Here is a 16,572-nt window from a genome sequence, read left to right on the forward strand (position 1 = left end):
ATCTGTTACCTGGCCTTGTTATTATTCAAACATTCTGTGTGTGTGTGTGTGTGTGTGTGTGTGTGTGTGTGTGTGTGTGTTTGGTTGATTTGCCCCCTTTACCTTTGCTAACTTCTGGTTCCCAGAACAATCAGACCCAGTTGATTTCATACACCAACAACCATTAACTGCTCTCAACACTAACTCCCTAGCAACTGCCTTCCTCATTTTATGTCAAAGCTTATCTTTGTCACAGAGTCATATACATTTCATATATTGAAGAAATTATTTCAACACACTAGGCTGTCTTTGTCAGATTCTTTACTGTGTCTTTTATGGTACACTTAAATTTGAGGATTCTTATGTAAAATGCATGAAGGTAAACCCAGTCATCTCTACTCATATTTCATCTTTTCTATGTAGTTTTCAGTAATTGTGACATCTTAGTAGAACATTAAAAAGCAGAATGCCAATGTAAAATCTTAACCATATTTTACATTTTTAAAAAGTTATGTAATTTTAGTTGTGTGTGTATGTGTGTGAGTGTGTGATTATGTGAATAAATATGTTCAGGTAAATTTGGAGCACACAAGAGACCATCTGATGCTTTGTACATGAGGTTGTTAGCAGCAATTGGCGGCATTTGCTATTGAATTGGTTCATCTACAAGAGCAGAACATGATTTTAATTGCTGAGACATCAATCCATCTCTTGGAATATTCTATCAACCTGGTGATAAGAATATTTTTTCTCCTTTATGTTCCTAGAATAATTCATCTAACTCTTAGAATGGATCAGGATTATATTACATATTTCTTGAAAAGAGGAAGATTGTTGTAGAACACTGTGGAAGATTATAGGAGAAAATGTAGACCTCAGTAGACACGATATTGCTAGGCAATATCAATAGAGAAAAAAGTGAGAGTCATTCCAAAATGGATAGTTATGATAATGTAATCTATTATTTGGAGATTATGAACCAACTATACATGTATCAGTTATATTTTATGAACAGTGAGTAGGGGAAGATGATTTCTTCCTGATCTTTTGAAGAGAATTTCTGTCTGGTCTAAACAGTATTGTGTAACATTTAGGAACAAAGATGCAGCCCAGCATCCCTGCACTAGAAGCCAATGTGGAGAAGATCTCCACAGCCACCATAATCTTGCCTTTGGTGCTGTGATAAACAGGGAGGAAAGTGACCCAGACACTGCAGAATACCATCATGCTGAATGTTATGGACTTGGCTTCATTGAAGGCACCAGGTAGGTTTCTGGAAAAGAAAGCGAGAATGAAACTTGCAAAGGCCATGCAGGCCAGGTATGCCAGGACACAGTAAAAGGCAGTGTTTGAACCCTTGTTGCAAACAATGATGATGTGGCCATGCTCATATTGTGCATCAGTATCAACAGAAGGAGGAGAAGCTCCTAGCCAGACTATACATATCATAACTTGGATGAGAGTACAAATGGGGATGATGTAGTTAGATGTCCTTGAAACAAGAAAGTACTTCATTCTCTGAGAGGCTGTGACTTTGAATGCGAGTACCACAGTAATTGTTTTGGCCAATACAGTAGAAATAGCTACTGTGAATACAACTCCAAATGTGATTTGCTGTAGGATGCAGGTGGTCGAGTTTGGGTGGCCAATATAAAGCAAGGGGCAGAGGAAACAAAAGATGAGTGAGATGAGCAAGATATAGGTGAGAGAGCAATTATTGGCTTTAACTATGGGAGTACCATGATGCTTCACAAAGATGCCAAGAACCACCGCAGTGAAAGCAGAGAAGCACAAGGCCATTAAAGAAAGTGCCATGCCCAAGGGTTCTTCATAAGTGAGAAAAATAAGAGCTTTGTGAATGCAGTGATTCTGCTCCATGTTAGCATATTGGTCCTCTGGACACTGGACACAGAAATCCACATCTAATGGAAAAATGAAAGTATTATTAGTGCAGCTTCAGCAATTTTACTGTCAGGATATTTTATTTAAGTATAGAAAAAGTGTTGAAATATGTGAATCTGGTTGGTGAGAAAACTTTGAATATTGTTGCTACATAAAATAATTGATTCCATTACTAAATGGTTTTAATTGTTATGGGGAATGAAAGCAAGAAATATATATTTTTTAAATTTTGTCTTTTTAATTGTGATCATTTATTGTGGGTGTTTAAATTTATAAGTGTGTTTACATGTAAAAATAAATTTTATCATGGACATGAGAGGAATTGGTTTTGTATGGGTGAAATATGAGATTGAGAATGAAAATTTAAGCTTATATGAAAATATTTTCAATGTTTGTAACTGCAAATATAAAAAAATCATAGCAAGTTTTGTCCTCTTTTGGCTGTAGTAATACCATATACTTGAGACTTTGTCATACAAAGCAATAACCCTATCCCTGAAGGTAAAATCCTCTGTAATGCCCACCATTGTTTGTGTAGAAAATCTGATTGCCATTCCTCTGAACTACTGGATAATTGCAATAATGGATAATATGCTGCCAAGATTTGAAGTTTCTTATATGGAACATTGTTTTTGTTGACAGCTTTAATCATTTAATTTGTTGGAGGGAACAGGATTTTAGCTTGGTTGTGAAGGGAATGTATTGCTCGTAGACAGTACTTGAGTTTGGTTTCCAGCATCAATGTCAGGTGAACCCAAACAGCCCTGTTGAATTACTTAAGTGTATATTTAATGTAGAACTTCAGGCATATCAGGAAAACAACATGTAGAAGTTTGTTACCTCCTTTGTAATGGGTTCTGGGGACATACTAACACCATCATAATTAGTGGAAATAATTTTAACTGCTAAGTTATGTTACTAACCATAAAAGCCTTTAAGTACTTCCATTCAATTATGTTGGATGACACATTAAATGAGGGAATAAATGGATGCCTGTCAATTGTATTTAGTAAATACTGACTAAATAGTTTTTTGACTAATATGGGCTATACAAGTTCAAATAACATTTAAAAAGTGTGGCTAATTCCTTTAAGGACAAAACAATTTTAATCTATTCTATCGTGGAAAATATTTACTAGGTACTATGTATTCTAGTATTGAGTAGAATACTCCTACTTTTTACACATCATGTGTCAACAGTGATTCTCAGTTTTTTACATTTCAAATATCATTGAACATTTTCTTGTAAAAAATTTCTACTCTAATAAAGGTATTTTTCTGTCAAATTTTCTTAAAATAAATGGATTTGTTTAATCAAAAAGTTTCTATATCATACATAATCTTCTGATTTATGCTTAACAATTTCTGATAACTTTAACAAATTATTATTTACCCTTTTCATTAGTTTTACAAAAGACTTGGATCTAGTTCCAACTAACCATTTGCCTTATTCTGTCTTTCATGTCTTTCTGTACTTGATAGAGATGCACAAACTTATGTAAGGGTACATACCTCAAGACAATAGTAATAAATATTTTGAAGATTCCTGATCTTTTGAGAGAATTAATCATTAAAAAAGATCTTCTCTAGAACATGCTAACACTGAGGTGTTCTTATCAAAACTCTTTGAGAATATGCTATCTAGTATAAATTTTCAAGGAGTCACTGATATATTACAAGTTCTGCTTTTCTTAAAGAGGATATTTTTAATTATTTTATTCCTATAATAACTAACTTTAAAAACCAATATACATTTTAATGTTCCATTTGAGATCACTTCAGTGCTCCTATTTGGGTGGAAGATGATAATCAATTTGAAAAATTTAACCCTGAAAGAAATACTCACTTGTCTCATTAGAAATTTCATTTTCTGGGCAGGGACTACAATCAAAACAGCAAGCTGACATTCCATTCTTCCTGAATTTTCTAAATCCAGGACCACAATCAGCACTGCACACAGAGGTTGGCAACTGAAGAAAAATAGATATATCATGCTATCAGGAGTTTTAATTACCCCCTCAAAAATTATATTAGAATGTGATATTTATGAGTATATATATATATATATATATATATATATATATATATATATATATATCACAAAAGCTCTCAAATTTACCTTAGTGCATTGCATGATGATAGATATCAAAGTATGAATATAATGTGGGAAAGTTGAATTGTTTCCTATCGTGAAATTCAAGAAGTAGAGAGGTATTGTTTTGTGTGCAAACAGTACAGAAATTGCAAGCAGGTTATTCTTTTTAATTCTTGTCTCTTTAATACAAAGTATAGTATAAAGTCACAGACAACCCTAATAGATAAATTATCTCTGTGAGTCTAGCTTGTCATCATATATGTGACATATATTTTAAATTGGTAATTGATGTAGGAGTGCCCAAATACTGGGAGCAGTATTACCTGTAGACAGTGGGACATTAGAAATCATGCAGAATAAGCCAGTAAGCAGAATTCCTTAAGTGACTACATTTCAGTTGCATTTTCCAGATCCATGTCTCGTCTTCCCTGGAGTGTAACCCATAAGCCAAGTTGAACTTTTCCTCATCAATTTGCTTATAGTTCGTGTTTAATAAGAGGAACTTAAGCAATGTTAAGGACATAAAAAACATGGGAAAGAAGACCTCAAATATTAGATAACCAAAATAACCTCAATAACATTAGAATAACAGACCTTAACAAACTAAGCAAAAACAGAAAAACAAGTGCATATGGCCACTTCTATTACATTTGTGGTGAGGAGGTGCTGAGTTTGTGTATAGTGAGCTGGAAGGTGGAGTGTTTCCTTTAGTGAAAAGGGTTTATAGAGCGCGAAAATATGGTGAAAATATTGATTACTTAAAGTTAATTGAGGTATTTCTGAAATTAAGAAAATCTTGATATTAAAATGAGTCTTGTGATGAGTGTCTATATGCTGCTTTGAAAATTTATGGATTTCTGCATTCTGCATTTGTTTCCTTTGTTTCATGTTAGGTTTGATGTTGCCATCACAGAGTGTATTATTCCCAGCCTCACATCATGTTCTCCAGAAATATAATTAAACATAACTCTTCTTTTTCGGTTTTTGTTTATGTTGAAAAAGGTCTCACTGTCCTATTGTCATCTCAAATGCATACTTGCCTCAGAATCCAAGAAACAGAAGCAGGTTAAACTGGAAACTATACAAATAAATTTTAAAATCTATAGTAAGGAATCTGAAGTTAGCTTTCCAAACTTGACTGTTTCTTGAGGGAGTTTTGGAGGGAAGAACTAAGTTCTATTTATGGGACAGAAATTGAGAGTGTGACCACACTCTGGTGTCTTAGTTCAGATTTTACTTCTGTGAACAGACACCAGTACCAAGGCAACTCTTATAAGGAGGGCATTTAATTGGGGCTGGCTTCCAGCTTAACAGGTTAACTTCATTATCATCATGGAACCTGGCTGCATCTAGGCAGGCATGGTGCAGGAGGAGCTGAGATTTCTCCATATTCATCTGAAAGCTACTAGCAAAATACTGACTACAGAACAGCTAAGACGGGGGTGTTAAAACCCACACCCACAGTGACATATCTACTCCAACAAGGACATACCTACTCCAACAAGAACACTCCTCCAAATAGTGCCAATTCCTGTGCCAAGCTTATACAAACAATCACATCTAGTGTGTATATTAAAAAAAATAAAACTTTTAAAATTTAATTTATCTTATTTCTTGTGGGGTGCATCCTTAGAGAGTAAAAAATGAAAGGACTAGGAATGGGGTATGAACGTGATGTATGATTTGAATTTCCAAAATAATCAATAAAATATTATCAATAACATTATTAATAAAAATAAACTATTTTCTGTGATTTTTTAGAGAAGATGAGCACAAACACTCAATTATTACTAAAAATTATGTATAAATTATGACTTAGGTTTTATTTCAATATTTGATAATTTTATAATACCTGTTTATTCTGTCAGGCATTCGAGTGGTGTTTATATTTTATTTTGACCTCTTTTGTTCTTCTCACTTTTAAATATGATGGAGTTCTTTGAATGCCATTCATAGTCCTCATTTATTAGTTATGACTTCTTATAATTGTGTTCATTCTAAAATTTTTCTTTCTTCTTTTTACTACAAAAAATAAATACACTGGATATATTAAATGGAATGGCAGTTATGACTCTAAATATTTTAAGCATGTAATTTTTATCCTCTTCCTATAAGGAGGATAAGAATATTCATGGTGTGTTACACTACACATAACTAAAGAAGTTAAGTAATAAAGAGGGCACTATTTGGGAAATATGTATCTCTCCGAGAATCAAAAATAAAATAGACACCATGGGTGAAAGGGTTTGTGGACTGAATGGGAATGGAGTGGGATGAGAATAGAAGGGGAGGACAAAGGAACAGATTCTTTGCAAAGACCACTGAAATGGGCATGGCACCTCTGAATCAAGCTAGAATCCTAGGGCATTAGAAACTCCCAGAAATTTATGAGGATTACCATGGCTAAGTCTCCTAGCAAAGTGGGATACAGAGTCCATATTATCCATATCCAATAACCAGACAGGATTTCCAGTGTTGTGACTAAAACAACATTCCATCCACAAAATCTTTAACCTACAGTTAACCCTGCCTAAAGATCTGTGGGAATAAAGATGTAGCAAAGAATGGAGATAGCTAACTAATAACTGGCCTAGCTTGAAGAACTTGGATGAGATAAACCCTACCTCTGATGTTGGTAATAATAATTTGTATATTTGCAGGCAAGTCTAGCATACCCATCGTCAGAGAGAATTCACTAAACAATTGGTGGAGACAGATTTAGAGATCAATAAGCAAACAATATGCAAAGTTTGGGGAATCCTGGATAAGATGGAGAATGTCATGCCCTGGAAGGATGTCTTCATTCTTGGATGGGCACACCCTTGGAACTCTGGGAGAAACAGCAGACATTCGGCCACACACCCAGAATCCAGGCTCCTACATGTGGTCCACATCTCTCATTAACCTGCACTGTCAGTCAAGTAGGACACGGGTAGAGGGTGTGACTAACAAGCATCTGCCTCGATATTTCCATATTCAAGAGTTATCTAAATGATGAATTAAGTTCCTCCTCTTTCCCCCTCCCTATTTAAGGCAGCTCACCCTGGCTTTTAAGGGGGACTGGCACCATTCATACCCATCCACATTTGCCATGAACAATAAAGCTTTGAATTCCTGGACTCCACGTGTCTTCTGGAGCCTGCCGCCAGGTTTCCAGCCTTAGAAACCAGACTTTCTTGTATGTATTGGGACCCATCTGTAGGACTTTCCTGCATCCTAGCCGCTGGTCTGCGGTCTGCCCACAGTGGCTGCATGTATGTGGGAGCTGGCAGCATGCAAAGCCTGCCCAGGGCCCCTGTCTCCGGTTCCCGCATGAGTTTCTTCCCACAGGGGAAGAATGATTGTCAGAGCCAGAGAGATCAAGGAAATATCATGAAATCCTACCTATCAAGTTACTTGGGACCCTAAGGGCATACAGTGACTGAACCACTTACTGCAAATAACTCAGTGGATGAAACTAAATCCTCTATACACAGATAACCTTTGTGAGGCTTGGTCCTTATGTGGGAAACCTAAAAGCAGTAGCAGGTTTGTGTCTGACTTTGTTGCCTGCATTTGGGAATCATTACCCCTACTGGGCTTCCTCCCCGAGCACCATAGGAAAATGTGAAACTGTGCCTAGTTATTGTGCAACATTGTATGCCAAAGCATGTTTCTGAGGGAAGCTCTTTTCAGAAGAAGAAAGGAGTATTAAATGGGAAGGAAAGGAAGGATGAGAGAAGAACTAGGAGTAGGAGTAGAATAGGGATTTTAAACTGGTGTCTGAATGTAAAGCTAATGAATGCATAAATTCATTAACTACATTCATTTAAATATGAGCAATGTTGCTGGATCCTGCTGTTATCCAGAGAGGGACTTTCTATGACACAAGTGTCTCTCCTGCATCTTCCACATTCTTGCTTTGTCCACAACAAATTTTAGTCAAATATATCAAGGACTATTTCATTTCACAAGCTGATTATTTGATATTTAAATGCCTGTATTAGACAGATATTCACATTTGCCACGTTATTTTGGAAATGTACAGCTGTAACGTAATGAAATTACTGTTGATACCTAGAGTGTGTCCTTCCTTGTCTTGTTACCATAGGTTTAATAAGATCTATTAAGCATGCTATCCTGTCACTGCTTTTCATTTTTTCTTGTAGTGTTTTCTTTGTCATCATTTGAAGTTTCTAATACTTGTGCCTTGTTTTTAAGTCTTTCCATTCTCTCCTCAACTTGGGGCATTCATATTGTGAGTCTTTTCACTGAGATAACTGTTTTTTTTTTTTTTTTTTGCAGTTTGCATTTTAGTTTGAAATTCATCTATTATGTTGTAACCTTATGGAATGTCTTTGTCATATACTTACTCAGTGTCTTACTGTAATAAAGTATTAATATTTTCACTGTATTCTCCCAGAAAAGGCTACTTTCCTCTTTGCTTTTTTAAAACAATCTTATAATCATTCTTTCATTCTTTCTTTAGTGTAACATTGAATATACACTCAATTAAGTGTGTGACTCTAAGGTTTGAAAACATACTGCCATGATATTTTTATGTTTTCATTTATTAGTTTCCACATTCGGATTAAGATATTTGTGAATAGAACACTGGTTACTTTTTAAAAAAATGTCTATAGTCTATCAGTGGACATGTTTGTAAGGTTTGTAAGGCTCAAGTAAGGCCTGTTTAGAAATCACAAGTGATTTCAATGCTCTCCTATTATGGGCATGTAATGCTGTAACTAAACTTTCAGCTTTTATGATTTTTTTTTTTTACTAAGAATGGTTTTCTTTATTACATCGCGTAAAAAATATCTGCTATAATTTTGTACTGTCTGAGCAAACTGAGAGTCACTTTGTATCAATCCTGAAGACATTTAAACAACTTTTGGGTGGAGTAATATGAATATGACGTATTAAACCGAGCACGTCAGAATTCGTAGCTATAATATACCTGTCGTGCATCAGAGAGATTTCATTTCAAATTCCCTCAAAGGCGTGTTTTTATTACTACCAACTCCTCCCCACACTGAGAAGGAAATTACGCACATCCCTGTTTGTTTGAATGTTTATGCAGGAATTAACGGGGCTGAAGTGTTTCCTTTAGTCAACATTATCTTTTACAAGGTATGAATCAGGGCTGCAGACATGGCTCAGCTCTTAAGAAAAATTGCTACCAGTAAAGAGGACACAGATTTGATTTGCAGCACCCACTGAGTGGCATGGAGCTCTTGCAAATACTTTGAGATTTGAACAGCTCTCCAGCCATTCATAAATACCATACATGCAGGTGTTGCACAAATATACATGCAGAAAAACCACTCATACCCATAATAAGAAAAACAGTAAAAACAATATATAGTCCATAACATAGCTAAAATTGTCATAAAATATTATTATACGGTTAGCTAGAGGTGTTGGTAATTTATGACTAGTTGGTAAACAGCCTTTAAAATTACATAATAAAATCAGTTACTTAAATATATCGCATTTAAAACGAACAGGAAGTTTTTTTTTTTTTTAGGATTTTTTGAAGAGGTTCAACATAAGACTGAAAATCACTCTGTAATGTTGATGAAAGAGAGAAAGAGGGGGGAAACAGGGAGGCAGATGTTCAAGTATCTCCACCAGTCAAAGATAGTTGATATATCTAGGTTGGTCAGTGGGTTACACCTCTGATTGAACAATTCCAAACTTACAAAGCCTATGATTAACATTATTTTTAAAAAATGTATAAATGGAAAAAGGAAAAGGGGGCATGGGATGGGGGGGGGTGGAATGGGGAAAGGGGATGCCATCTGAAGTGTAAATAAAATATCTAATAAAAAAAACCAAATGACCCATGATTTTTGGATATTGTAGAATCATACCCTACTTGTTACAGATATTCTGTGCATGTCTAACATTTTTCTGTCTACTCAGCATCTAAATTCCATTAATATGTCATTATATTTAAAAATATAAGGTCTGTAAACAAACACCTCAACTGTATAGCTTTTTCTTTGGCTGATTTTGGGTTTGTTTAGGTATTGGGTTGTTGTTTAGATTTTGGTCGTTTGTTTTGCTGTCATTTTTTTCCCTTCTAGATATGATATAAGAGAAGCTGGAAAAAGTAAGTCATAATTATCATGCTCTTAGATTGTGGCAGTTTTCCTTGTTAAGATTTGTATATGAAGTGTGATTATTAAAATTTAGATTTTATGATTGATAAATGTGAAAAAAAACAAAAAGTAAAATGAACAGGAAGGCTTTTTTTAGGATTTTTTTTAAGAGGTTCAACATAAGACTGAAAATCACTCTGTAATAGTTAGAATAGAACTAATAGAAAATTGCTCACTTTACTGGAAATAATATCATTTAAAAAACATTTTATTTTAGTGTTAAAGGCAAGAAACAGATTCTGATATTATATAGACACATTGTACATATGTTAGAAATTCTCAGTGAATTACTGAAAACTCATCTAAAAAATTGAAAAGAACATAGATTAAGAGGCTAGAAATTGGTCCCTCACATGACAATCCATTTCATTTCACTAGTTTTGAGGAAGGTTGGATACACACACTTGACATGATTTACTGCTGTGTAACTTAAATTAGTACAGTTAAGACAAACACACCTGTGTGCTTCCTGTTGCCCACTCTATCATATCTTCAGATAAATGTAGCTGTTGACCATTTTGAAAATAGGGACTAAACATTCCTATTTTCACTTTGAGTCCAAGTCCCTGTGGAAAATTCCAAATGTAGTAAATGTCATAGTTTCCTGGCAGTTTGTTTCTTTGGTTCATATTCACTCTGTCTCCAACAGGATTAGTGAAGTAGGTCTTTCTCAGAGAGGAACACAGCTGAAAGACAGGCAGCAAACTATAGAGTACACATTTTTTCCTTATAATAACAAAATATATTGTTATTTCATTTTAAAGGCAATTTTATTTACAGTATGCAGGTGAAAAATCCCAGTGAAAGTAATAGGACAAACAAAATTATGTTTCTGTAATTTTAGATCTCTAAGAGATTATCAAACAAGCACAAATATGCATGCAGATATCAAACATATATTTACAATATAGAATATACAAACACAACAAACTGAGAGAGACTTATATCCTTGTAGAGATATACACATAGCAGAAGTACACATAAATGTACAAGTACATGCCTATACTCATATTAGAAATTACAAATATACACAGAGACAATTTCCATCAAAAAAGTTAAAGACAAAAACACATAAAACAATTACCCAGCCACACACACACAAAAGCATCTGCAAGAACATGCAAAAAGAAACACACACACACACACACACACAAAGTAACTGGCACACAGACAAATTTATGCTCTCATACAAAAACACACAGACAAAGCAAAACAGAAATACATAAATGAAAGAACATACACAAAACACAGGCACATGTAGTCACATGCATTGATAAATGTACACAGGAATATACACTTAGACAAAAGCAACCATTCACAAAGTAATTGGAACATAGAAAAATTATTGTTAACTGCAAATGTTAACTCTCACTCATATATATATGTATATATATATATACATATATATATGGGAATATGTATATAGGTATATAGATATATAGATATGGGAATATGGGATGTAGATATGGGTATAAACACAGATATAAGAGACACAGAAACATACACATATCCAGGAAGAGATATACATTTATACCCATAAGCACACAAGATTGTAGAAAACTGAATTATAGTGCTATTCCTGTATATTAAAGACTCTCAGACCACCAAGTAATGTTCCTAACCTACAGTGGGAAGAGCATAAGTTTAGATCTCTAGTTAAAACATTTCCCTACAGTAATTATAACATATTTGAGAATTAATGAACAAGGATTCATCATTGAGTGGGTTCATGGAGAAGGACTGAATATGTTTTCAGTAATAGAACATGGGATATTTGGGAAATCTGTAAGAAAGTCACAGTGCTGTATCAACAAATTCTGCCTTTGATTTCAATCCCTGTATATGAGAGTTTTATACAAACATATAGATTAACATGAACACCAGGAAAAATGATCATAAAATATTCTATTTTGGAAAATATTTTCTAGTACACTTGGTTTGAGCATCTAGGTGACTCAAAGGCATTGATAACATGAAATATCATATAATGCAAGAAGCCCAACCTTTTTGCAGTCATAATTTTGTTCTTTTCCATTGCCAGTAGGAATATTATCAACCTGTTGAAAAGTCACTTGATGGAGGGTATGGGCAAAAGCATACACAGCATTGTATATGTCATAACTCCCTTCATTAAAGGCCATGCCAAAAGAATGTTCAATTAACCATTCCAATGAGTGATGGGATGTGCAGTTCTTCAGTGTCTTACATATAGATGCTGAGACATTACAATTAAAGTACATCCATTCCATCTTTACCAGATATTCATCTGAGTATTTGAAAGGTTTCAATGTCTGGACAAAATTTTTAAAACCAGAAATTTCACCATGGTTGTGTCCAAAAGCAAGAGTCCCCCATATGTTATCAAATGTCAAGTCTTTCTTACTAGGAGTGACATCCCACTGTGAGGTGGTGATCCATATTCTCTTTATTCTTAGAGATTTCCACATTCTAAAGCTCACAGCTAAAGAACTGTCTGTGTCACCATAAATGATGACAACATTTGTGGATGATTTCATGATTTGGTTGTAATGCACTTTGGCTCTTTTTCTGTATAAATGCATATTGACTGGTATCATGCTGACAAAAGCAAAGCAGACTGTATTTTTTTCCATCTCTCTTCTCAAATAGGAAAGAAATTGGATACCTTTATCATTGTCTGAAATGGCCAACCCTACCCAGTTCCACCTGAAATAAATTATGAAAGAGACCAGGGCAATGGCTAGAGATGTATCCTCAGAGGCCATCTGATATAAATAGGACAATTTTTCCTGATCACTCAGGACAGGATGAAAGGATCCGTAAGTAAGATGAAGGAACTAGAACACAGGAAGCAGGATGATGTAAAATGTATTTCTAAGAACTTATAAACACATTTTTCTGCAGATTTATAGAAATCTCAGCTAGCTATTATTTTTATCCTCATTACTGTATCATATAAGAACAAGCAGAAGTTCCATCAAGACTTGGATTAGGGCCCATTAAAACACACACACACACACACACACACACATTGACTCAGGTTTAGTAAGGATATGGTGGTACCAAGAGATATTTAATTTCATGAATTTCTACCATTTACCCAATACAGTCACACACACACACACAGACACACACACAAAAACACACACAAACAAACACAAATATATACACACTTACTTGCCGAAATATGAAATTCTTTGCAATTATATGAAATGTAACAGTTGCTGACCAATTTAGTCCTGTAAGTGCCACTCCACAATTCATGTCTTCTTTACAGTTATAATTAGGGAGAATTTCATGATTTTGTAAAGACAAATGTATAATTTTGGGTAGGGATTTCCAATTACAATTGCTTTTTGAGAATTTAAATACTAGAGACATATTTGGCAAAAGATCAGGGTTCCTGTTGATATCATTCATGGAAAAAGCCAAGGCCAGAGCATATTTTTGGTTTTCAGTATGTGTTCTGTAAAAGGTTACATGGTTTATAAGAACAAGAATTCACACATGTCATTTGCATTCAATACAAGGACAATCCTGCACTGGATTGTATTGCCCCCACTTCTTAAGGATTGAAATGACCTGTGTACTTTGCTTGAGATAGTAAAAGAAACTAGAAGCTCAAACAAGCTTTAAATGTTCATTTTCATGTTCTCACAGAGAGTTTTTCCTTCTCATTTTTAATGTTTGCTAAGAAGGTAAATAATCATCAAATGCTTTGACCAAATGGTAAAAATATTCACATATTTATTTGAAATTAGTGAGAAATATGTAAAGTACCTGGTATGTGTGTGCCATTAAGTTTATGGTATTTTTATGAACTTGACTCTGTTGGCTAAGACAGAGAATGTATGACTTTTGAGTTCACAGCAGTCTTCTATAATAATATTGGCTCATAAAGTTAAAATTAATTTTCATTACGGATATATATATATCCTTATTCATCCTTACCTTAAATGCTCTTTCTTTCTAAAATTCTGTTGTAATGTAATAATGCTATTTTGTTTATCTTTTTGAAAAGAATTATAACTGTTGTGTATTCAAAATTATTTCAAATAATCTGAGTGATAAAGATCAAATATGTTACTTCATTATTAATTTTTTACTAAGTGTTAAATACCTGTATTCCAGTCAGAAACTATACATTTGTGGTATCTTTTTATAGAAATACAATACATTTTAGAATATTCTTCATGAATAGACAGAAAAAAGTCCCTTTAAAAATTTCAATTGCAGAGTATGAAAATTTGTGTCTAATACTTGTAAAAATCAAACACAAATTCCTTCACAGTAGATATTAAGAGACATAAAGTACTTGAGTGATCAGAGCTGCTTTGTGGTCTAAAGGGCTGCATGTGAAAAAATATTATCATAAGTCCACATAAGCAAAATGTAGATAGTGCACTCACAGCTAAAATATGCAAGTATACTTTGTAAAATTACTGAAAAAAATATACCTAAGTGCTAAATATGGAAAATGCCATATTAAATAACAGATATTTAAAGAGAGAAGACACATGTTCCTTAAGTAATAGAAGCTTGAGCTTGTAGGTAACACCTTTATTCTTATTCTCTAATATTACCAACTATTATACACCATAGTTGTCACCCTGGATAGTGATAAGGGAAGTAACTTGTCACCATTATTAGTAATAATATCACTTATCAAAGTGATAAAATTTAAATTATAAAAATATAAATTATATTTTAAATTATAAAAATATGGTATGCAACCATATTTTTGTAGTCAGTAAATTCTTAATTTATTCAACAGAGAGAGTAAAAAAACTTTTCTTTGTAAGATCTAAAAGCCAGTCAATCTGTATAGATCTAAATATGAAGGTCACAGAAGACAGATCTCTTACATCAATTCTTGATGCAGCTTCAGTACATAAATGGAGAGTACGTGGAAGAAATTTAGGAAAGTATCTGAATATCAATATGAAACGTCTGCACAGATATGTGAGTATTAAACACTTATGGCCCCACCACATGCACTAGAAACTGCACTCTGATGGAAGGAAGACCAGTAGATTATATGGCCATTTGCCTAAACACAGGAAGGAAAAACTCATAGAAAATTTATGCAGATTCTTTCAGTAAGATACCGTTGTTTACTCTGCTATGGAAACTGTCAAGTAGAGGGTTATATGTAGTAGCTAAAGGACAAGAATTCTTTTATTGTTCAGTTTGTATCCTTCTAATTTTGAGGATGATGGAAAAATATATCCTGGGTAAATTTTAAGTGCTAATACAACATTAAGTATTTAATAGAATTTGGAGGTTATTTTCTTGTTTTGTGGGTTGATAAAATAGAACAAAAGACTCATAGCACTGCCTTGGTTTTCATCCTCAATAGTCTCAGGAAACATTCATGATGACATTTACATGGAAAATACAAAAGCACTTACTGTATATCCAAAATATGACTGAAATATTCTTTCTCCACAGGCCATTTTACTACTCCAATAAAGAAGACACAACCTCTTCCCAGGTTTTTACTCTCATATTCATTCTGCTTCATACCCCAAAAGCACCTGGGATAAATAAAATCAGTCACAAGAAATGGAATGCTCAGGAGCAATAAGAGTAAAATCAAGGTGAACATATTTTTTTGTCTCTGAGCGTGGGCAGTATGGATTGTGAAAAGCCACACAGATCAGCAAATCAAACAGGTACCAATATATCTATATGTACTATTATTATTGTGTCCAACAGAGATGCCACATCTGTATTCATGTTTTCTTTTTTACAGGTGATTCTTCACCCCTAGAGGAATCTTTTACATTCTCTCCTGAGGAGCTTCATTTTGTGTCTCCTCTGCATGTGATAATCTTTGTTGATAAATATAGATCACTAAGATGAAGCTTGATGGATGACATCACACATATTTGTTGAAATTAAGGTCCCTGGAAATATTCTACTTTGTGAAAATTTGGTCCCAGTACTGATTCAAAATCAGTTCATGTGAATAGCTCACATAATATCAATAGATTGTGTTAGTTGATCTACCATGAGACATGCCTTAATGTTTTAGAAATGACTCAGAAAGTCTGATGCAATAGTTACACACTGGCCCTTTGACACAAAGAGTGTGGCAGACATAAGTACCCTCATGGTGAGAGCATTTGATATCACTGAGAATGCAGAATGGTCAATCCTACAGCAGTGATAGGTACAGAATATCTAAACAAAAAATCTGCTTACATTGTCTTTAGAATCAAAAATGACAAATCCAGAAATATTCCGAATCCTGCTATATTCAAAACTATCCAGAACATCTGAGAACCACAATTTATGTATATACAAAATATTAGTTTTTCAATATTCATCATGATTCAGAGGGAATGCTAGACCTGTCTGCTTCATTTTAAACACTATATAAAAGCTAGCACTCTTATTCCCAATTGTTATCAATGAGAAACTAAGGAGAATATTTGAGTTCTAACATACTATTTTTAAAGCTGACCC

At 34.0% G+C, this 16,572-nt stretch overlaps 1 protein-coding gene across 1 annotated transcript; it reads right to left on the reverse strand.

Annotated features, from left to right (window-relative positions):
- Positions 1–984: 984 nt before the first annotated feature.
- On the reverse strand, positions 985–15,709 carry LOC143440671 (vomeronasal type-2 receptor 116-like). Its single transcript, XM_076927453.1, has 6 exons — positions 15,513–15,709; positions 13,279–13,567; positions 12,126–12,938; positions 10,581–10,808; positions 3,728–3,851; positions 985–1,901 (listed from the first exon to the last, which is right to left on the reverse strand). The coding sequence occupies exons 1-6, from the start codon at positions 15,707–15,709 to the stop codon at positions 985–987; spliced, it is 2,568 nt and encodes an 855-aa protein (XP_076783568.1).
- Positions 15,710–16,572: the final 863 nt, after the last annotated feature.

Source organism: Arvicanthis niloticus, chromosome 30, assembly GCF_011762505.2.
Source record: "Arvicanthis niloticus isolate mArvNil1 chromosome 30, mArvNil1.pat.X, whole genome shotgun sequence".
Taxonomy (NCBI): domain Eukaryota; kingdom Metazoa; phylum Chordata; class Mammalia; order Rodentia; family Muridae; genus Arvicanthis; species Arvicanthis niloticus.